This window comes from Lolium rigidum, chromosome 3 (genome assembly GCF_022539505.1).
Source record: "Lolium rigidum isolate FL_2022 chromosome 3, APGP_CSIRO_Lrig_0.1, whole genome shotgun sequence".
In the NCBI taxonomy this organism is placed as follows: Eukaryota; Viridiplantae; Streptophyta; class Magnoliopsida; order Poales; family Poaceae; genus Lolium; species Lolium rigidum.
Genome location: NC_061510.1, coordinates 309,387,311 through 309,411,335, shown reverse-complemented (window position 1 = coordinate 309,411,335; position 24,025 = coordinate 309,387,311). Strand labels below are relative to the sequence as shown.

Genomic DNA, 24,025 nt, shown 5'->3' with positions numbered 1-24,025 from the left:
TGTAAAAATATATATTGGTTTCATATGTACAAATGTAGCGAACATTAAGAAGGAATATGAATTTTTTTAAAGTTTGTCATGGAAAATTGTGGCGCGTATTTGCATCTCATTTTGAATAAATTAAATTAGTATGTAAAAGTGGTTAAAAAAACTGAAACTTGGGATATTCGTCGTCAACTGCACCAACAACACTGACTTCATCTCTGTGTTTGACTTAATCCTGCTCACAATTTGCATGCGTAGATTGGAACTCTGCATAGCTTATTGGTGTTGTTTGCCTGCTATAATTGATACCGTGTTATTGTTTTTTGGTGAATCTATACTTTTTAGTTGTTTTGTATTTTTTACAACTCGGATGATTACCATGTTTCCCCATGGAGTTGTTATCAATGTATTGGGGGTGTAGGATACCTTAGCCATAATTTACGCGTAGTATGCTATGAATATATGGTCAATTTTCACACTTTCATTGTGGTTCTATGATGGTAATAAATGAATGCCGAATGTATTTTATTTTACCTTAACTACTCATAGGGCTACAACTTATATTAAGAAGAGAGGTGGGAAGGATAGAGATGACAGAAACCGTTTTGGGGGTTTACATCGGGAACCATAGAACCGGCCGCAATAATCAGTTAAATATCAATGTGATTGTCTATAAATGTATTTCAAGAAAGCTTCATCACAAACATATTATATACTCCCTCCTTCACAGTTTATAAGGCACGCGCGTACCCCTAGGTCGCAAATTTAACCTATATAATTTAAATTATATAATACAAAATTTATATCATTAGAAAATAGAACATCTGAACTTTCTAATGATATAATTTTTATAACATATAACTAATGCTAACTTGATCAAATTTGCGACCTAGGGGTACGCGCGTGCCTTATAAACTGTGAGAGAGGGAGTACATAGAACTTACTCAGCAAGCCACAATGTGAAAACAAACATACCTAAAGGAAGTGAGAGTTTGAAAACAGAAACATGTATTACTCTATTATTTCTTTGCTTGTGATCCATACAGTCGCACGGTTAAGGGCATCTCCAACGCGGAGACCCAAACCCAAAAACGGATACCACTTTTGTCCGTTTGGGTAAAAACGCGTCCCAACGCGCGGACGCAAATGCAAAACGGACGGCAATAAAGTCCGGAGCGACCCAAATCTCACGCAAATATGGGCGGACTTTGCGTCTGTCCGGCTCGCTCGGGACGGCTCCGGACGTCCGTTTTTATCCGCCTGACCCCACATCTTCTCTCTCCCATGTCTTCTTTTTCCCATGGATATGGCCGGAATAGCTGCCGGAGTTTGGCTGGCCCGGCCAGCTGCCGCCGCCGCCCACACATGGAGCACCCTGGCGCCGAGTCCTCCTTTTTTTTCATCCCTACCGGAAGTTGCCGCTGCCAAAATGAGCTCCGGCGACAAAGCTCGTCGACGGCGACGCGCAGAGCGATGGCCAAGGGCGCGTGCACGGGCGGCGCCTTGCAGTCGAGCCACGAGCGGCCGCGCGCCTCGCCACGGCCGAGCCCAAGACGGCGGCGCGCCGCTCTGCCCTGGACGCCCTGAACACAGCGCCCGCGGCGGCGAACGAGGCCGTGCCCGCGGAGACGGGGCAGCGGGCGGAGACGGGACGGGGCTGCGCTCGCGGAGACGGGACGGGGCCGCGGCGGCGAACGGGGCCGCGCCCGCGGCGGTGAGCGGCGAGGGCGCCTCGGCACGACGCCGGCTGCCCCGCGCGTCGCCATCGACGACGCCGGCCGCCCCGCGCTCACCTCCCCGAGCCGGCCGCGCGAGGCAGCGCGCGCGGGCTGCGCCGGCCGCGGCGGCGCGCGGGCACGGGCGAGGGCGGAGCCGGCCACGCGCCTCGACGCCGGCCGCGCCGGCCACGGGCGGGCACGCACGGGCGAGGGCGGCGGCGGCCACGCGCGGGCACCAGCGAGGCGGAGCCGGCCACCGCGGGGCCGCAGCTGGCGCGTGCGCGCCGCGACGCCGGCCGCGTCGGTCACGGGCGGGGCACGCACGGGCTGTGACGGAGCCGGCCGCGCGAGGCGGGGCGAGCAGTTACGCGGCGGGGGCGGAGCTCGCCAAGCCGTGGTGGGGCGAGCAGTGGCGCGGCGGGGGCGGACAGCTACCGTGCCGGGGCGAGCAGTGGCGCGGCGGGGCAAGCTCGCCGGACGGCGCCGGGGCGGGGACGGACGCCGCCGCGCCGGGGACGAACGGGGCTCGACGGGGCGGACAGCTGCCGTGCCGGGGCGAGCTCGCCGGGCCGTGGCGGGGACGGATGGCTCCGGGGCGGGGATGGACGCCGCCGGGCCAGCGCTCTACGGGGCGGAGCTCAGCTGGTGCTTGGCCAAGTAGTACTAGTGTGTGGCTAGAAGAGGAATAGTATTTTGGGTCTTACAGTGCGTTGGGGAACAAAAATAATAACGGACATCCTTCTCTGTCCGCGTCTCCGAAGGCCGACCCAAACGACCAAAATCGGACGATTCAGTGCGTCCGTTTGGGTCGTAGCGTTGGAGATGCCCTAAGTCCTTTGCTTGCGATTCCATGCGTACACACTATGGAACAAGTACAGGATTGACCACATGACCAACAAACAGAACCACGCCGGATAAGTCTTCTCTAATATCATGAAAAGGACAGGGTGGTCCGCGACAAAATCCATCATCGGGGGCATTGAGAAGGTGGCGATCGCAATACTAGTCGCTGCGGCCACCTCAGTTCCTTCTTCATTTACTTCGATGAACAACGTGTGGTTAACAGACGAGACGCATAGGTTATGTTCCACGGGCGAATCCACCATCTCGGAAAGATTTGCTTCGGTGCTTAATGGCAGCTGGAGACCCAAGTCTTTAAGCAATTTTGTCGCTACAAACCCAAAAGATATCTTGAACTTCGGGAGCTTGAACCGCATAACTTTAAGATTCTTTTGGGGGAGGGGGGATAATCCCTACTATTTTAGTTAGATTGGCTCCCTCAGATTCTGATCCAAGCCGGTAAGACCCAAGTATTCGTATATGTGGATATGTGGATTGATCTAACCCTCCTCACACAAGGAGAGGTCGACGAAGCCTTGGAGCTGGCCATAGATGATAGAGATGCCAAACCAGAGCTTCGTTCCGTCGGCAAGAGAGCCACCGGCTCAAAGATTCGTGTCGTCGGCAGGTGAGGTTTACGTCACTGCCTCGTTTCGTACATTCCACACTGAAGTCTGCATGGACCGCAGCACCTCACAGATCATACATGGAGGACGGAGCTATGTTGATTATAAAACGTAGGAGCTCTGTCCATGTTCTTTGGCCGCGCTCCCAATCCCATCTGACGGATGCTTTTCCTTCTCAATAGGGCTGCCAAGGTCACCGTGGCCGTGGTGACGGCAATCTGAAAGTGGAGCACCTCATCGTAGAGCTCCTGCTTGAGGAGGATCATGAGTGCGTCTGCTCGAACTCGATGCTCTCAGGTTGCACACCCCCTGCAGGATGCAGGGATAGCTGCCTCCGCACACCCTCCTCCTCCCCGCCGGCTATGATGCTCTGCTTCGAGCAATGCGCGTGGCCCAGGTGAAGTACGGCTAAGCACGTCGTGCCGGCAACCTCTCCTGCCCGTGACGACATCCATGGCCGTGTCACCGCTACCCGCCGACGAGGGATGCTGCGCTTGTGCCAGCCAACACAACTCGCCGTCGACCGACAAGCCACCGTAAACCATGAATGACAAGTACGGACTCACCATGGATGATTATGCCTACGACTCGGTTCTGTATATATTCAGTTGAGCCGAATGGGTGTATACATGCCAAATACAACTCAATCAATCGTTAATAGTTTATTAAGTACCATCATACCCTCAATTATGAAAGGGTAGGGAAACGATTTGAACCGTTGTTGTGTAAGTTTGAAGGAGGGAGGAGCACTGGAGGAAAAGTAAAGATACTGCTTCTTTTTGTGCTAGACATGAATAGTGCTTGTACTGTACTCCCGTCAAGAAGGTGGAAGTCACCTTCTTTAGTCTCGGAAGCATCGAATTCACTTGCCCAGGCTCTAGTGGTGCTGTCGATAGATCCTTTGGGGAGTATCTCTTTGATGAGACCTGATGTGAGTTTCTCTACCCATGTGTTCACTTCACTTGATCTGCAACTTCAGCAGCCTAGATGACAGACAAAACACATCATTATATACCATGTATGATTTGGAAACCATATATACTCCACATTCTCGGCTGTTAAAAAAGTTGACATACACAACTCACGACTGGCAGACCAACTAATTAAGAGCATGAATCGGACATCACCTTAGTTTGGAAGTCGACCGAGTGCGACTCGGCCTTGTACTTCGCCACGGCTACCTCTTTGAAGGAAGGCTTCAGCGGCAGCGACCTGTCGACGAAGACGCCGTCAGTGAACACGATGCGCGGGCCGCCCTCACCCGACGCATCGGCGACAACGAACTGCACGAGCCCCTCCGCAAGCGCGTGGAGGCTCTCCGCCCCGCCTGGCCATTCGGCACCGAGTGCGGCGACGAGCTGCTGGCGGGTGGCGCGCCCGCGCCGGCGCCGACGAGGCTGAGCGCGGCGTGGAGGGAGAGCGGGGAGAAGACCGCGTTGCCGGCAGCACCGTCGGCGTTGGCTGGGGAGCAGATGGCCGAGGCGAGGTGGAGGGCGAAACGCGTCTGGTGGGCGATGGAGAAGCGGATGTCGGTGGTGATCATGGCCAGGATTCGTGACGTGCTAATGGTTTTCTTTAGTTTTTTGGTTGGTTACACGGCTAAGACTAACCACAATGGGAGTATCATAGGTAGTATCATGCATGCCATGTTGGCAAAAATCTGATGTGGCACACTATTTAATGAGGTGAGAGATGAGAGTAGTATCATAATATGATACCGTATCATAGCACATAAAACTAGAAAACTTAATGGCAAACACATCTTGTACACATATTTGCATAGAGATTCTAAAACATTAAATATAATGATACTATGATACTATCTTATGATAGTATGCATTGTGGGGTAGTATCATAAACTAGTATCATGTGCATGATACTAGTGTATGATACTTTCCATTGTGACTAGTCTAAGAGGTATCGATGAATTTATACACGAAGGCGTCGTGTTTAAACGACATTGGAGCCGCGTGTGTTCGGGGTCTCGTGGTGGTGGCAGCACAGGCTTCGTCCAGCGTGCAGCGATGAGGTAGCGCGTGTTCTGCGAGGGTCTCGGGTAGCCTTTTTAATTGCAGGTAGACGATGAAGCCTTTTTAGACTACTCCCTCCGTCTCGGTTTAGCAGGCGCGCACATAATTTAAGAAATTGCTTTAACTATTATTTTAGTCAATAAAATATGAAATATATGTCACAAAAATTATATCATTAGAAGCCTTTTCATACGAATCTAATGATATAGAATTTGTAGACATAAAATTTATATTTTATTGAAAAAAACAATGGTCAAAGTTTGTCTTAAACTGCGTGCATGTCTGTTAAACCGAGACGGAGGAAGTAGTCACAATGAGAAGTATTATACACTAGTATCATGCACATCATACTAGTTTATGATAGTACCCCCACAATGCATAGTATCATAAGATGGTATCATAATATCATCATATTTAATATTTTGTAGAATCTCAATGCAAATTTGTGTATATGATGTGTTTGCCAATAAGCTTCTACTTTTACGTGCTATGATACGGTATCATATTATGATACCACTTCTCTCACCTCATTAATTGGTGCGCCACATCAGATTTTTGCCAACATGGCATACATGATACTACTAATGATACTTCCATTATGGCTAGTCTCAATAGTACAATAAAGTGCTATTCTAAACTCTGAATTCAGTGAGAAGGAAGTGTGTTGAAGGCTCATCAAAATGCAAAATGTAAGACTACTAAGAAAATAAGAAAAAAATAGAACGGTTAAATTACTTTACTGTTCCCGAATATTCAGCTGACTGATTAATTTCTTACAACATACTCTATTTTTGTTTGTCAAACAATCCAGCAAACATCGACGTTTTGATTATGCAACTGCAATGGTATAAGGCTCCAGGGTAGATGGTTTTCTAGCGGCATTCTATCAAAAAATTCGGGAGATGATTAAAGGGGATCTGTTGGCCATGATTGCACAGACAGGGGATCTACCTTTATTCGAACTGAACTTTAAGGTTATTACTCTAATTACGAAAAAGAAAGATGCAAGTTGAATTGGGCAATATAGGCAAATTTATTTTCTTAATGTTAGTTAGGGGAGTGGTGTTTTGGAACATGGGAGAATATGCTCCCTTCATTTTTAAATGCATCTTACACATATTTTGAAATTTCAAAATAATTGAAGTAAAAAATTCGCACGTACATCTTCATGTGCTACACGCTCACAAAGTCGTTTCAGAAAAAAATGACTGGTCACATGTCCCGTGTAAAAAAGACAAAATTCAGTGCTGAGAATAAGGCTATTCACAAGATAAATTTTATCCTTTTTACATAGATCATAAAAGACTTTCATGAAACTTGGCAAACTCACATATATTATGGAGATGAAAATTTATAATTTTTTGTAATTTTTTGTTGACAGTTCCAAATATAATTTTTTGGTAGAGGGAGCATATGCACCCGGGAGCCGAATTGAATTTCTGTGTTAGTTTCAATTTTTTTTTACTAAAGTATGAACTATTAGAGCCACTGAAATCGCTCAAAAGGTTATTCAACCTTCTCAATCGGCTTTTATCCCAGGGCGGAACATCCTAGAGGTGGTGGTTGTCCTACATGAGAGTATTTATGAGCTTCATATAAATAAAATGGATGGTGTTCTGATAAAACAATTTTTGAAAAATCTTACGATAATGTCAAGTGGTCGTTTTTACAATAAATGTTGCGTATGAAAGGGTTTCCACCTTTGTGGTGTGAATAGGTGGCTCTGTTTGTGCATGGTGGTTGTGTTGGGATCAAATTAATGATGACATAGGACATTATTTTCAAACTCTGACCCGTTGTCTCCTGTGTTGTTTAATGTGGTTGTGGATATGTTGTCCATTCTTATGGCTCCGGCAAAAGAGAATGGCCAGGCTGGTGGATTCATCCCCCATTTGGTTGACGGTGATTTTTCAATTTGCAGTACGCTAATGGCACTATCTTGTTCCTGGAACACGATATGAAAAAGGCGGTTAATATGAAGTTGATATTGTGCATCTTTCAGCATCTCTCTAGCCTCAAATTGCAAGAGTGCAATTTCTTGTTTTGGCAAAGAAAAGGATGTGCAAAATGAGTATAAACTGATTTTGGCTACGAGGTGGGCTCAGCTTACTCCCGTTCAAATATTTAGGAATTCCTATTCATTACAGAAAGTTGTTGAATAGAGAATGGAAACCAGTTGAAGACCATTTCAAAAAGTAACTTGGTTGCTCGGGAGGCAAAATGCTCTCATACGGAGATCGTTTAGTTCTCATCAATTCGGTTTCAACTAGTTTACCGATGTTTTACTATCATTTTTCCAAGGACCTAAATGGTGAGGAAAAAATAGATTATTATAGGTCACGTTTTCTTTTGGCAAATTTATCAAACAAATAAGAAATATTTGTTAACGAGATGGAATATAATTTGTCTCCCAAAAGATCAAGGTGGTATAGGAATTGAAGTCCTGGATATAAAAAATCAGTGCTTACTTCGAAAATGGCTATTTAAAATATTGAATGAAGAGGGTGTATGGCAGGAGCTGCTTCAAAATAAATGGGACAAAGACACTTTCACATGTGCAAGTAAAACCTACAGATTATCCTTTTTTAATAAGTGGGAAAGATGAGTTTTTCTAAAGAGAGTCCTTCGTCGTTGGGGGCAAACAAAATACTAGATTTCAGGAGGATTGATGGCTTGGTCGAGACACATTAGCCGTCCAATATCCCTCTCTTTTTAACATTGCTCAACGGGAGAATGTTTCTATCGTGGAGGTTTTGAGTAATGTGTCACTAAATATTGGATTTAGTCGTGCAATTACACAAGACAAATGGGCTGACTGCGTTAAACTTATTGAGCAACTAATGGCAGTACACCTATTGGATAACACTTGGCACATTTAATGGCATCTGGAGTTTTTTCCTGTAAAGTCTCTTAAAGCTGATTTCATGAATGACCGTACTAAATTTCTGAGGAAATATATATGGCGGCTAAAAGTGCCATTAAAGATTAGAATCCTCATGTGGTTTCTTTCACAAAAGATAATTTTGCTAAAAGAAATTGAGTAGGTTCTAATAATGTGCTTCGTGTAATGAGAAAAAATGAGTGGAACATTTGTTTATAGATGTCAATTTGCGAAACTTATTGGAGAGTACATTTTACTTTTAACATAACCCCTGTGGCTAATATCAAAAAATAGTTTTGTAATTAGTTCGATAGTATTGACAAAAAGAAAATTAAAGCTCAGACTCATGTTGGAATTTGTACTTTAGTTTGAACAATTTAAAATTATCAAAACGATGTGATCTTTAATAGGGCAGAAGGTGCTTTCTTTTTGCATTTTTTTTCACAAGGCTACCTATTGGATTCACATCTGATCTTACCTTCTTTCAGAGGACCAACACGAGTTTATGAATTTTGGATGCACTCGGCTAATGGTGATCGTACTGGCTATCTTCGATTAGGGTGGCTAGCAGCTTGCTAATAAGATACAAGATGCATAGGCTTATTATGTATTCCTTCTTTAAGTGGCTTATTCATATAGCCACATTACGCGATCCATAAGCTTGTAAACTTTGAATGACTCTGAAGCTCTGATAAACGATGAAGCCATAGTCTGTTTTCCGTGAGATAATCTCTCCTGGAGCAAACAAACTATCCATCTTCTCTGTGAGTTAATTTTTTTATCCAATTTAATAGAATTTGTTTAAAAAAAGTAGCAACATATTAATATAAATTAGTATATTAAATTATGATACTCCCTCCTTCCTAGATATAAGGCATAGAGCTTGTTCAGAAAATTGTCATAATATAAAGTGTATTGTATTGCACCACTTGCATGGACAATATTTTTAGAATTTCATTATGTTTGCTTATCTTATGTGAAGTCCTCTATTAGCTCACATCAATTGCCTAGGATTAATCCTGCCTAAACATTGTGTAATTTTTTCTCGATACGTGCTCTTCAATTTTCGTGCTAACAACTACTACATGGCTTAGACTACTCATAGTGGGAGTAACTTCAGTAGTAACTAAGTGTCCATCTCACCAAAATTTTTTATGTGGCAGTGAGTTAATGAGGAGAGAGGAGGATAGAGTAATATAAACTGTAACATCACACTTCCCAAGATACAATGAGTTTACAAGCTAATTAATGAAGACATCTATGATACTACTTTGATGTTACTAACACTATGAAGGTAATAACATAGAGTAGTAATATGTGCATGTTACTACTCTATATTACTTCCCACTATGACTAGTTATATCTAGACACGGAGGAAGTACTACATTTTACGATAAATCTAAAGATAGTAATTAAGTGTCATATATGCTGATATTTTTTTAACATATATGTCGAGTGAAGAGGAACATGCATGTAAAACAAAACTTTTCTTCCTACACGATCACCTAGGATTTATGTTATGTAGATGTGATAACGAGATTCGATCGTGGCAACTCACCGAGTATTGTGGAGAGCTCGATGAAGATAATGCTCTGGACAATCCCCGCAGCTAGGAAAATTCCTCCCAACCACTAGGATATCTCCTTGTTGCTTCGAAGATTCAGACGGACGGTTCATCCTCCATGCACTACTAAAAAAAGTCTAGCCCTGCCAGTGGATAACTAGTGGCGCACCACCACTAACCATGTTACCAGTGGCGCACCAAGCCACTCATGTGCCACTACTATGTTTCTGTTGGGTCCACCCCCTCCCCGGACTTACCAGTGGCGCACCACTGCTTGGTGCGTCACTTCTATGTGAGATAGCAGTGGCGCACCGAGCAGTGGTGCGACACTAGTAAGTCTGTGCCTTTTTTAAAATGGGCAAAGTACCCACTTAGCAAAGGCGCCCCATCCATTCCCCCCTCCCCCGATCATCCTTCTGTTTTCCAAAAAATAAAATAAATTGATTAAAAAATTAAGAAATTAAGAAATAAATCCTTCGAGATGTCCATGTGTTATGTCATCTAATTGCAAAGGAAATTAACAAACATCAATTTCATTTTTTTTTCAAAATGGCGTCGTGTATCAGTAAACGACTTTTCTGGTTTCATACGACCTCCGATGAAAACGTTTTTTCTCAAAATGTATCTACGGAAATTTTACATCTAAATTCAACCACCTGCCGTCGTTTAGCCAATTTGTAGATTCCCCGAAATCAAAAAGGAAACATGATTTTTTCAGCTTTAAGATTTTGGTGAAAAGTTTTAGAAAAAAGCAGTGGCGACATGTTGCGCCACTGCTAACCTTTCCTCCATCGAATTTCAAAATGGTTGGCCACCACCTACCCCCACTACGATCTTATCCACCTCCCCGCTCTGTGCTCCACATATTCTTCTCCATCCTCTCCTCCTCCTCTCCTCCTTCCTCTCCAGGCACTCCGGCACCCCTTCCTCCTCGCCTCCAAACACTCCACCTCCCTCCTCCCTCCTCCATTCTCCATCCTCTTCTCTCCTCACTATCCTCTTTCCTCTCCATCCTCTCCTCCCTCTCTTCTCCATCCTCAATCCTCTCCCATAGCCCATCTAATTGGGAAAATAAAACAAGCAAAAAAATGGCACTATATGAACGGGACAAATAATTGGAAAAACAAAAAAAAGCAAAGAAATCACGAAAAATATGCTGCTAGATCGATATGGATCCAGATCCAAATTTTACTAGTGGCGCACCCTAAAGAGCTAGTACCTAGTAGTAGTGCACGTGGAGGGTATACCGGTGGCATACCTAAATGTTATATTACGAGTGGTGTGCCACTACTAAAATTTAGCAATTACACCGGTTGTTTAGGCTTGTACCAAAAATTTCGGTCTTCAGTTCAAAAAAAAAACAATTTCGGTTTTTATATATATCAGGAGCTACGGCCCATGTAGCCTCTCTGCGGTTCTCAACTCTGAAGAAGGAGAGTAAATTACATATAGGTACCACTTTTGGGGCAATGGTTTCAAGTTGGTACCATCTTTGGTAATTTTAACAAGTAAGTGCAACTTCTGGGGCAGCTTGTAACAAATAGAGCAATTCTGGAGTTAACAGTGAATTAAGCACGCGGGCCCACTGTCAGGAATGACATGCACAGACGGCCGTCTCCCCGTGTGGCCGTTTAGGGGGAAAAAATTCTATGGGGCAGGCCCTTACAGCATCCCTCTTGAGGCCCCTCCTAAGATTCAGACACGTCATCTTTCTGCACACATCTCAAAGCTCCCTCATCCCCCAATCCGTACGTATCTTGTACCTGGCTCAAAAGGAAAAATGATACAGCTGTACAATTTCTATCCTTTCCATCCCCGCCGCCCCACCTCGCCCTGCGCCGGTGACGAGAGTCGAGACCCGCAGGCCGCCCAGGCGGCGGGGTCGACGTCGTCGGCCATGAACTTGGGCGGCACGGCGCGCGCCACGGCCTCCAGCTCCGCCCACCTTAGCGTTTCGTCGCGGCGCCCATCGCAGATTCGTCGTGGGGAAGCGGCCTTGACAGGGCACGCCGCTGGGATCCCACTGCCGGCGTCGCCTTATCCACGTCCGTGGCCTGTGCTTCCTCCTGTGGTTGATTGAGAACGACATACAACACATAGACAACAATTTCACTCCCGGAAGAGAAGCAGCCCATCTTGTCCAATCTGTGCAGTTCAAGCACCTTTGTGCTCTTTTTAGTAGCCAATTCAATGGTCGACTGAAATTGTTTCATCCAACACAAGATACCGTATGTTTGATTCATGTTTAAAAATACATTATTTTCTATCATGATGATGCATGAGTACCCATTAGTCATCTGAATTTCTGTACATTCTTTTGTCCGTTTCACAGTTAAAAGTTCAAACATCTAATTGTAGCTTTGCCTTCCGTAATGCAGCTCCTAAATGTTGTACCCATCTGTTTGTCTACTGCTAACTTGGCCATCTAGTTTGGAACTTACTGCACTCCAGGATTGCTGCCGATTTCCCTATGTAGAGTCCAGAGCTCTACAAGACTGATGGCTGATGGATGACAGTTGCTTGCTAGGAGAACAGATGCTAGTTCTATTACTGTTTATTGTCCAGGTATACAACTTTTTTAAAATCAGCAAGAAACCGAGGATGGTTTGAAATAACATGGCTAAGATGCTTAGCGGCATTTTGATAAATGTGCCAAAGACAAAGGCGATGCTTTGTGCTCCAAAGAACTATGCTGATTGCCTTTGACATAGCTGCACATTGATCTGTGAAAATTGTCACAGGTCTCTTGCCAGACACTGCTGTTAAGAATGTGTTGAAGAGCCATATAAATGAGTCAGTAGTTTCATCACATAATAGTGCAGCTCCAAAAAGAATGGTCTGTTTATGATGGTTAGTTCCGAGAAGTGGTGCAAAAGGCATTTCAAACTTATTTGTTTGAAACGTGGTATCAAATGATAATGCATCACCAAAGCAAGCATAGTCCATGATAGCTTGACCGTCTGCCCAGAAAAAATTAGCTATCCGACAATCCTCCTCATCTAATTGTATGGCATAAAAAAAAGAAGGATCTTCCAACTGCTTGTTTTTTAAGAACTCTAGCAGTGTTTGCGCATCATTTACTTCCAAATATTTCTTCCGCTCGCGACCGATATGGTTATTGCTATCGACTCGCAAGAAAGGTACATTCTGAGGCCCTCCATACCACTGCTTGAAAAACTTGAACACTTGGGCAGGCTTAAATCCGGCTTCCCTCATATGACCAATCACAATTTTATCAGACTCTACCAAACGACGTTGTGACCGCAACATGTGTCTTTTATCTGGACTTGCGAGATAATGATTATGCTCCAAGACAACCTTCTGCACCTTCCAAACACCATCACGAGCAATACTAAACTGAACACGGGCATCACAACGAGACCTTGTTTCAGCATTCTGTTTCAGAGTTTCATGTGTTGAATGAGTATGCCGTTCACCCTCATTGCTACAAACTATATGCTTCTTATATATTGTTTTATCTGGTCTCAACTTCGAGTGGCTCTTCCGAATACTAAAACCAATCTTACCAGCATATTCATTGTAAAATTCATATGCATCCTCTTCTGATTTGAAAACCATCCCAACTTTAGGAACTTTTAGTGATTCAGAGCTATTATCATCCACCTGCATTGAAATATATATAAACGGATCTGATCTATATAAACAATGATTTTATTTAATGCATGGATCAGCTTGGTACCTTAGCAGGGGATAACATTATACTTGAAGCTTTCAACGTGGAAGCAGTTGAGCTCGATTGGATCGTCGATGTGCGCGTGAGAGATCGTTCAGCAGACGCTTCCATTGTCTTATCTTTGTTGTCACCGGACATAGGCTGGGAGGTGAGCATGGCGAGATGATTCCCGGACGAGTCGAGTGCGGATGAACGATCCGGTTGTGTGCCGCCGCCGACAGTCGTGCTGTACTGGACATCGCAGGTCTTGGCTCCTGTTGTCGCTTCATCATCGCTGGACGTCCGTACTACGGTTGGGGTAGCGTCGATATGCTGGACGGCGGACGTCGCGGCTGGCGGCGGAAACTTTTCTGACGCCATGATCTTCCTCTTCAAGAACAGCTGCAATCGCCCAGGTCGTACGTCTGTTTGCAGATCAAACCTACAACGACCAATGAGGAAGCTACGCGATACGGCCGTGTCGTACGTTTTCTTTATATTGGTACAGCGGCTGTATCTTCTTCATACGCATATGATGGGATTAGGGGATGAGGGAGCTTTGAGATGTGTGCAGAAAGATGACGTGTCTGAATCTTAGGAGGGGCCTCAAGAGGGATGCTGTAAGGGCCCGAGCCGGTTTACGCGGACGTGCATGTGCATGGCTGTAGCTGATCCAAATACGGTATGTAGTCCGGCCGTTCCATACGGAGTACTGATCGACTTTTCGTCCGGCCGTGGCTGCTCAGCTTGAAGCCCATTGTTCCATGCATTCATGAGCAGCCTAGTACGAGCAGATCTGATCGACTATAACTTTTCGTTTCGGTGTCCTGGTCAACTACAACTAATGCAGATAGATCTCGTATGCCGTATTCTAAGCGTCACCTCTACCGATCCTAAACAATCGCTGTGGAACTATCTCGCCGTGTCGTCGCCGCCGCCCGCTGCTGGGACGACGCCCAGTCTCGCGGCTAGCTACGCTTGCCGCAACGCTGGATCACCACTTCACCAGTCCGCCTTCACCGGCAGATGGCCTATACGAGCCCGTGACCACGAAACATTAATCGACTCCTGCAAGCCACATCGACGCCGACGTAATATCCAAGTACTAAGTAGTAGCTATTTTTCAAAAGTTGTAGACGCCGTGCTGCAGGCCGAGACGTGCGCCGCGCTGCGCCGGGTGTGGCCTCCCCTGCCTCGCCGACGCGCACTGGAGCTTTCCGCGAGTCACTCGTCGCCCTCACCGCGCTGCAGGCCAAGACGCGCGCTGCGCCGGGCGCGGCCTCCCTTGCCACGCCGACGCGCACAGGAGCTTGCCCCTGCCGTGCTGGGCTGGGCGTGGACTCCCCCGCCTCGCCGCGCTACAGGTAGAGACGCGCACCACGCAGGCACGGGCGCTGCGGCGGCGAGCACTGAACGGGCGCTGGTGCGGCGCGGGCGGGCACAGGCGATGGCGCGCGGGGGCGCTAGCTGGTGTGGCGGCGCGCATGGACACTGAACGTGCGCGGACAGCATGCATGGAGGCTCTGCCGCTGAACGTGCGCGGGCAGCATGCATGGACGCGCATGGAGTTTTTTTTATTCGTGCATGGCTCGGGCCAAACGGCGGGAAGACAGCCGTTAGTTACGACAAGTGGGCTCGCGTGTTTAACTCGGTGTCAACACCAGAGTTGCTCTATTTGTTACAAGCTGCCCCAAAAGTAGCACTTATTTGTTAAAATTACCAAAGATGTACCAACTTGCAACCGTTGCTCAAAAGTGGTACCTATATGTAATTTACACGAAGAAGGAAGACCCTGCCTGCCTGCAAGGAGACAGCGACGTGTGCCTGTGCCTGTGCCTGTGATGATTCCGGAGAGAGCAGCCGATTTCTAGTCGGATTCAAGTTTTGGGTACTCACTACTGAGTACTGACCTGTCCGATTTCTGGCCGTCCTCGATTTGGATCGACGCACTGCAGCCTGTATATATCTCTGGGCGTCAATTCAAGGGAGGTTCACGTCTGCGTTGCGTACTTGCGTTCTAAGCGAATATCGGCGGGCGGCGTCCCCGACCCTGAGAGATTCCAGCGGGAGCAAAGCTCGATCGACGTTGAGATGGCGACCACCGATGCACCGCCGCTGGTGCGGCTCTCATGTTTCCATGGCGACGACTGGCAGGACTTCCTCCAGGACAAGTGCACGGCGGCGGGTCCGTTCACTACACCACGTCATAGAATTAGGGGCACTTCTTCTAGTGGCACTTGTTAAAGTGCGGCTAATAGTAGTTAATTTGTGGCACTTTTTGAAAGTGCCCCTAATTGTATACCTATTGGGGCACTTCTCAAATGCCCCAATATGTGTATATCTATTAGGGCACTTCTCCTAATGCCCCCAATAGATGTATACCTTTTGAGGCACTTCTAAGTGCCTGTTATCACCAGAATTTGACCGGATCAGAGGTGGGCCGCGATTGAAGATGGACTTGAAGAATATACACGAAAGAAGTGCATGAATCGGCCTTTTATACCAAGTTGGGCTTAATTGCCCGTGTATCTGTAACATATTAGATCGCATCTTAGTTTAGAAGTTAGAGTTTTGCCCATGCACGGTTTGGTGCACGCCTCAATTAGAAAGTCTCCTGGACTATAAATATGTATCTAGGGTTTATGGAATAAACAACAACTCACGTTCAACCCCAAAACAAACCAATCTCGGCGCATCGCCAACTCCTTCGTCTCGAGGGTTTCTATCGGGTAGCGACATGCTCGCCTAGATCGCATCTTGCGATCTAGGCAGCACAAGCCCCACGTTGTTCCATGCATTGCTCGTATCGAAGCGTTTTTGATGGCGAGCAACGTAGTTATCATTAGATGTGTTAGGGTTAGCATTGTTCTTCGTTTAAGCATGCTTACGTAGTGCAACCCTTGCATATCTAGCCGCCCTCACGCCTATCTCGGGTGTGGGGCGGCACCCCGCTTGATTATTATTTAGTAGATCCGATCCGTTACGATTGCTCCTTGTTCTACAAGGATTAGTTTAATATCTGCAATAGTTAGGCCTTACAAAGGGGGAGGATCCAGGTGGCACGTAGGGGTGGCGTTCGCAAGTCCTAAACGGGATGTTCCTAGGATCAACTTCATGTTGGTTTTTGGCCTTGTTTAGGATCGGCTTACGAGCACCGTGCGTGGCCGCAAGGCCCAACCTAGAGTAGGATGATCCGATTATGCGGTGAAAACCCTAAATCGTCGTAGATCTCATCGGCTTCATCTTGATCAAGCAGGACCACCAAGTATCCGTGCACCCCGTACGGATCATGGGTGGATCGGCTCTTTGAGCCGATTCACGAGATAACCCGAGAGCCGATCGAGGCTCGTATTTAACGTTTACATGTATGCCCTGCAGAAACTAAGCGAGGCATCCTCATCACCTTCCCGACCGTGTATAGGTCAGTGGCACGCCTTGCACTTCGCAACGCCGCGTGTGACCAGAAGAGCATTGCGGGCCGTTGCTCGGAGGGGTCTCAGCCAGCCGCAGCTCTAGGCTCTTCCCGGCTCTACGGTGTTGACAAGGCCGCTGCCCGCCGGTGGGTTTTGGCAGTCAACACATTCTGGCACGCTCGGTGGGACAATCGTCTACATCAACCACATCGCCATCTACATCTGAGATGGCGGCGGACGGCACGCCAGTCACCTACGAGGAGTTGCCTGCCGAGCTCAAGAAGAAATACGACGAGATCGAGGCAACCCTCGAAGCCGAACTCATCGGCTCCTTTGGAAAGACCCGTTCACACGATGTCAAGCTCCATGGGAACGCACGTCCGTGGCCTGGCGTCAACATGGTGGATCTCAGCCACTCCATAAGGGAGCCGAGTTCTCCTTTGGTATCAACATGGCGGGGCTTGCAAGCCGCCATGGCAAAGATGAAGCGAGAGCGATCACTCGGTGGCAAAGACAAAGAGGAGGCCGGTTCAAGCGATCGGCTTCGATATGATGATAAAGGTACAACAATGAAGACGGTATAGAGTCTTATAATGCTTTCAATATGTCTTTTATGTGAGTTTTGCTGTACCGGTTCATACTTGTGTTTGCTTTAAACACCTTGCTAGCCTAAACCTTGTATCGAGAGGGAATAGTTCTCATGCATCCAAAATCCTTGAGCCAATCACTATGCCATTTGTGTCCACCATACCTACCTACTACATGGTATTTATCCGCCATTCCAAAGTAAATTGCTTGAGTGCTACCTTTAAAATTCCATCATTCATCTTTGCAATATATAGCTCATGGGACAAAATAGCCTTAAAAACTATTGTGATATTGAATATGTACTTATGTGTCTTATCTCTTATTAAGTTGCTTGTTGTGCGATAACCATGTTCCTGGGGACGCCATCAACTACTCTTTGTTGAATATCATGTGAGTTGCTATGCATGTTCGTCTTGTACGAAGTAAGGGCGGTTTTCACAATCAAATGGTTTGAGCATGCATACTGTTAGAGAAGAACATTGGGCCGCTAACTAAAGCCATGAATCATGGTGGAAGTTTCAGTTTGGACATAAAACCTCAATCTCTTATGAGAATATTAACTGTTGAATGCTTAAGCATTAAAAGAGGAATCCATTATCTGTTGTCTATGTTGTCCCGGTATGGGTGTCTAAGTTGAAGAATGATCAAAAGCGAGAAATCCAATGCGAACTTTCTCCTTAGACCCTTGTACGGAGCGGCATAGAGGTACCCCTTTGTGACACTTGGTTGAAACATATGTTATGCAATGATGATCGGTGTTAACCCAAGCTAATTAGGACAAGGTGCGGGCACTATTAGTACACTATGCATGAGGCTTGCAACTTGTAAGATATAATTTACATGATACATATGCTTTATTACTACCGTTGACAAAATTGTTTCATGTTTTCAAAATAAAAGCTCTAGCACAAATGTAGCAATCCATGCTTCCCTCTGTGAAGGGCCTTTCTTCTACTTTCATTGTTGAGTCCGTTTACCCATTTCCTTCTATCTAAAAAGCAAACACTTGTGTTAACTGTGCATTGATTCCTACATACTTGCATATTGCACTTGTTATATTACTTTATGTTGACAATATCCAGAAGATATACACAAGACTGCATTCAGAGTACCAGGTTCAGTGGGCTTGTTTGGATATGTAGTCATGACGTTTGGACTGAAGAAACTCGGGGGGCAGCTCACCCCGAAGGTCCTCTCCTCTGGAGAGCCGATTTCGTTCAAATCGGCTGGCTCCGCATGATAGTGCCCTCGGACATGATCAAGCCCAGGTCCATTCGGCTAATTTGTGTATCCTCGTCTCGTTTTCGCCTTGGCCGAGACTCGGGGGCAACCGACACGGTAAATGTTCTGTTTCTAGAAGCCAATTGGAGTATCATCGGCTGGTCTCGTGTAGCAACCTTCTTCGAGGATGGTGAATTTTGCGAGAGGAGTGTCACCAGGTCTCGAGTCATCGATCGAAGAAGATGAAGGAAAGATTATGAGAGACCAATGCGTTGCTATCGGCTCATTGGGCGTCGATCCAGCTAACAATCGGCGGTTTACGCTCCGCCACGACATGACCCGATGAAGGAAAAGCATAATGATTTTGGAAATGTCATTTCCAAAACCAGGGGGCATGTGTTATCACCGAATTTGACCGGATCGGAGGTGGGCCGCGATTGAAGATGGACTTGAAGAATATACACGAAAGAAGTGCATGAATCGGCCTTTTATACCAAGTTGGGCTTAATTGCCTGTGTATCTGTAACATATTAGATCGCATCTTAGTTTAGAAGTTAGAGTTTTGCCCATGCACGGTTTGGTGCACGCCTCAATTAGAAAGTCCCCTGGACTATAAATATGTATCTAGGGTTTATGGAATAAACAACAACTCACGTTCAACCCCAAAACAAACCAATCTCGGCGCATCGCCAACTCCTTCGTCTCGAGGGTTTCTATCAGGTAAGCGACATGATGCCTAGATCGCATCTTGCGATCTAGGCAGCACAAGCCCCACGTTGTTCCATGCGTTGCTCGTATCGAAGCGTTTTTGATGGCGAGCAACGTAGTTATCATTAGATGTGTTAGGGTTAGCATTGTTCTTCGTTTAAGCATGCTTACGTAGTGCAACCCTTGCATATCTAGCCGCCCTCACGCCTATCTCAGGTGTGGGGGCGGCACCCCGCTTGATCATTATTTAGTAGATCCGATCCGTTACGATTGCTCCTTGTTCTACAAGGATTAGTTTAATATCCGCAATAGTTAGGCCTTACAAAGGGGGAGGATCCAGGTGGCACGTAGGGTGGCGTTCGCAAGTCCTAAACGGGATGTTCCTAGGATCAACTTCATGTTGGTTTTTTGGCCTTGTTTAGGATCGGCTTACGAGCACCGTGCGTGGCCGCAAGGCCCAACCTAGAGTAGGATGATCCGATTATGCGGTGAAAACCCTAAATCGTCGTAGATCTCATCAGCTTCATCTTGATCAAGCGGGACCACCAAGTATCCGTGCACCCCGTACGGATCATGGGTGGATCGGCTCTTTGAGCCGATTCACGAGATAACTCGAGAGCCGATCGAGGCTCGTATTTAACGTTTACATGTATGCCCTGCAGGAAACTAAGCGAGGCATCCTCATCACCTTCCCGACCGGGTATAGGTCGGGTGGCACGCCCTTGCACTTCGCAACGCCGCGTGTGACCAGAAGAGCATTGCGGGCCGTTGCTCGGAGGGGTCTCAGCCAGCCGCAGCTCTAGGCTCTTCCCGGCTCTACAGTGTTGACAAGGCCGCTGCCCGCCGGTGGGTTTTGGCAGTCAACAGTGCCATAATTTATCATTACTCACTTAACAATTATATACAACATGTAATTATAAACACGAATAAACACAACATTCCGTACTAACATTGTAGTTCATACATACTTACCCACATTGCATACTAGCATTACTTAACACTCCATACCGACATTGCGGTTCATATTTATTATCCATATTAACCTCACATTGAAGTCCATATTTAGTATTATTTAACAGTCCATATTGACATTAGAGTTCAGTACACTTAATAGTCCATACTGACATAATGTGGTGGATTTGGTCATGGAAGACAAAAGTACGGAGCAGATGTTGATTCCGTCGGAGACGATACGATCTGATGGGGGGCATGCAAGACGATCGAACACATGTGTGCAGTAGACTTTCGCTGTAAACATGACAAGGCGACAATGTGCATGATCTTTCCCTCGGCGATGGACCATGGACGGTGGTCGACGACGACAAACCTTCGGCTTCGATATCAATGTTAGAAAAACTAGTGAGGGAACGCGCGTGAGAGAACTAACTCCATCACCATCAACGGTAACCGTCCGAACGTAACGGCGGGAGCACACCGGAGCCCGCCAGGCCCGGCCAAGCCCAAAGCCCATATGGCCCAAGGCACCGCGCGGGCTTAACCCAACGGTGGCTGGGAGGGAAGGGGGATGGTGGTGGCTACGCTAGGGTTCGCTTTGGAAAACGACAGGGAGGGCCAAACCATTTTTCTTTCACACTCTTTACTCAGTTCCTTCCATATCATTGCGATCATGCGGCTACGAAGTCGCTGTGAAGGGGCTTTTCCCCATATCCATAAAGTATGGGTGATCAGCTTTGCAGCAATAAATTTCCAATCATATTTAATTAAAGCTAAAGCTACTTTTGAAAAAAGAGACACGAAATGTTATATTATATACTTTAATAGATATATATATATATAATACGGAGTATAATTTCTTTTATAATAAATATATATTACTGTTTTTCCAATCGGTTTTTCTTGTACGCAGGAAAAGTTGATAAGTTCGAATTGTTGTTTTTTTGACAAGTTCGATTCTACCCCACAACTCGTTTTGTTTTTTTATTCCTTGGTTTTTGCTATTTCCGATTGTTGCCCTAAAAAGAAAAACCCAGAGACTCAGATTCTGGTTTTTCTTGTCGGACCGCTGATCTGTACCGGTTTTATAACTATGTCAAACCGATCCGACCCGACTAACCTCTCTCATTCTCTTCTATCTCCTCTCCCGCACTACCTCCCCGACCCGCCGCTTGGTTCCCCGACCCGCCGCCGCCGCTTGGTTCCCCGACCCGCCGCCGCCGCTTGCCCCCGTTCGGGCCAACTCCGGCCACAAACGCGACAACCACAGTCTGAGGAAGATGCGGCTTGGCCCACTCTACCGGATCCCTTCTCGTGCCTCGCCGTTCCTGCCCGAGCGCGACGCCGCGGCTAACCCTAGCCGTGGGGTTTGGTTCGGTCGCCGTGCGGTTCCCGCGCCGCTGACCTCCTCCTGCCGCTCTCGGTCTCCGTCTGGCCCTCGATCTCCGTCTGGCGCCGCCGAGGACAGGCCAATTCCGGCCATGTCCTCCGCCGCCAGCTACCGACGCGGGCTCGTCTCGTCCTCCTCTATATCTCTGTCCCATGTGAGGAGCATGAGAGGCCTTGACATGGAGTCTCCTTCCCGGCGGCAGCGATCGCGCGAGACCACGCCTAGGTGCCATGGTGGCTCGTGCTGCTCCCCGGCGTGTGGCGCATCATGCTCGCCCGAACCGACTTCATTGGCCGCGGCGGCAACCAGGGCGCACCCCGCATCCATGGAGCGTCCAGGAGGGCGAGCAGGCGAAGATAGACCTGCGGTCTTCCCTCCTCTTCGTCCCTCTCCTACTTGGTAAGCCCCAATTTTCTCTCTCTCTCTGCTTGTGTGTTCGTCTGCTCAAATTCTGGAGAGGAAATTAGCTACTGGTACTATTTTCTATATTGAACTGTCAATTTTATTAAAAGCAGTGTTGAATTTGTATTTTGTTGATTCATGCTGAAATAAAGCATGCTCATCGACATGTTCAGTTTCGGCAGGATAATACATGACGGGTTCATGTTCAGGGCGAACTTCTCCATTAGGTCCTACAAGATTGGGGTGACATGATGGCCTCCAAAGAGATGTTGATGAACCACTTGCAGGTGAGCTGTCGGTGCAATGTCTAGGCATAAGATTGTTCTTTTTCTTTGTTGAACCATGGGTATAATTTTTGCTTTGATGCATATGAGAGCTGCAGCTCCATGGTGACGGCCTGGAGCGCGAGGGCGTCTGAAGAAGCGAGGCCTCGAGCTCCATCGCCATATCCTCGCCCCGAACTCCGCCCCACTGGATGCATAGGCAGTTCAACACGCCCCCGTGGTGTTCCTCGGCGCTGACGTCCCTGGGATCTTCACCCCATCTGCAGGTTGATCTCCTCCTTCCCAACACTTCCCCAAAATAATATGTTTTATGGTTTGTGATTTTGGTGAATAGAAAGTGGTCGTTGTTATGCATATGAGAACCAAATCAATATACAAACTCTTGTATAAATCACTTCAATTGTCACTTCAGCAATGACTGTGTTATGATGTTCATTTTGATTGTCACTTCAGCAATCACTATGTTATGATGTTATCTGTTTGATCATGTGAGGCTAAACAAGGCTAGGATAAACAGGTGATATCATATATTCTCCCGAGTTTATCTACTACCATTTTGGGATGCTTCCTTGGCCGCTTGATTGTATATATGTTTACAAAATAGGTTATGTATGGCCATTTGTTTTGTTTGATTGCATTTACATTATCTAGATCTGCTAGCTTATATTTGAATAATGACCACTCTTATTACCATTAGGGGCCTCAACTTTAAACTTGTACTCAAAGGCACCTTGGACAACAATTCCTCTTGGATCAGCTTTGCATAGTCTTAATGTACAAACAAAGAGCTACACAAAAGTTCGGTAAAAGAAAATAGTGAATACCAAACTGACAAGGATACGAAAACTAAGCTACGTGCAAAATCGTAACCACCTTTTGTATTTGCTCTATGAAGTAGTCCAGTAGCATCAGATGGAAAATATACTATGGTATGTATAAGTTATCTGGGGTCCTAGGTGCATAGAAAATTAACAAGATTTTTTAATGAATCTAAGAATTTGTGAACCTCCATGAATTTCCACTGTGCTTGGCACTACTGCTATATAACTAGATGAATCGTTGGTTGTTCGGTTTGACCTTTGGTTCATTTGAGTAGCACTAAGGATACAGAGCATTCAGTTTCCAGTAGTGCAGTGGAGACCTTCAGCTCCTTTCTTGGCTTCAGAGAAAGATCATGTTAGATTAAATATGCTTGTTTCTTTATCTTCTCTGTGTGCTGATTTCTGTTATCCGGAGAGAGATTTTGTTAGATTTAGCGTCTATCAGCGACCCTGTTCCCTTGTCAAACAAATGTCGCTTTATTGCCATTCCTCTGAAGTTGTATAGTATGCTGAGCTAAGCGTGTATCAAGCATGTTTAGCGTTTTTTATCTGACTTGCGGCATATTGCAGTGATTGGATCACCAATGTACGAATCCGTTGCCGCTGAACAGTCAAGATTATCTGTCTAAATGAAAATTTTCAAGAACCTGTACAATCACTTCAGACCAAAGTAAGTTGCGCATTTCTGAACATATGATTTCTGAAGAACCCGTATACTGAAAATAACTTTGTTTTGCTCCAGTTCATGTGATTTTACATAATCCCGCCTTCAACTATACAAAATTGCTTGGTGGCCAACAAATAAGTTGATTCTATATTCTTAATTGCCAATTTGCAATGTAGACAGTTCTATATTGTAGCCACATTCAGTTCCTTTTGTTCCCACAAACTACCATTTTGAATACGATTCTTTTCATTCCTACTTCA

The 24,025-nt window shown here is 46.3% G+C and overlaps 1 protein-coding gene and 1 pseudogene across 1 annotated transcript; one reads left to right on the top strand and one right to left on the bottom strand.

Moving 5' to 3' along the window:
• Nucleotides 1–2,067: 2,067 nt before the first annotated feature.
• LOC124696830 lies at nt 2,068–4,712 on the bottom strand (annotated as a pseudogene).
• Nucleotides 4,713–21,401: 16,689 nt separating this feature from the next.
• Nucleotides 21,402–22,367, top strand: LOC124703692. The gene is made up of 2 exons (XM_047235914.1): nt 21,402–21,990; nt 22,146–22,367. Exons 1-2 carry the CDS (start codon nt 21,482–21,484, stop codon nt 22,243–22,245), a joined length of 609 nt encoding a protein of 202 aa, XP_047091870.1. The 5' UTR covers nt 21,402–21,481; the 3' UTR covers nt 22,246–22,367.
• The last annotated feature ends 1,658 nt before the right edge of the window (nt 22,368–24,025 follow it).

Excerpts from the sequence above, each read along its gene's own strand:
- LOC124703692 (XM_047235914.1), top strand. The coding sequence starts at position 21,482 with ATGCGGCTTGGCCCACTCTACCGGATCCCTTCTCGTGCCTCGCCGTTC. Across the intron at positions 21,991-22,145 it reads CTTCGTCCCTCTCCTACTTG|CATGCTCATCGACATGTTCA; the intron begins GTAAGCCCCAAT and ends GCTGAAATAAAG.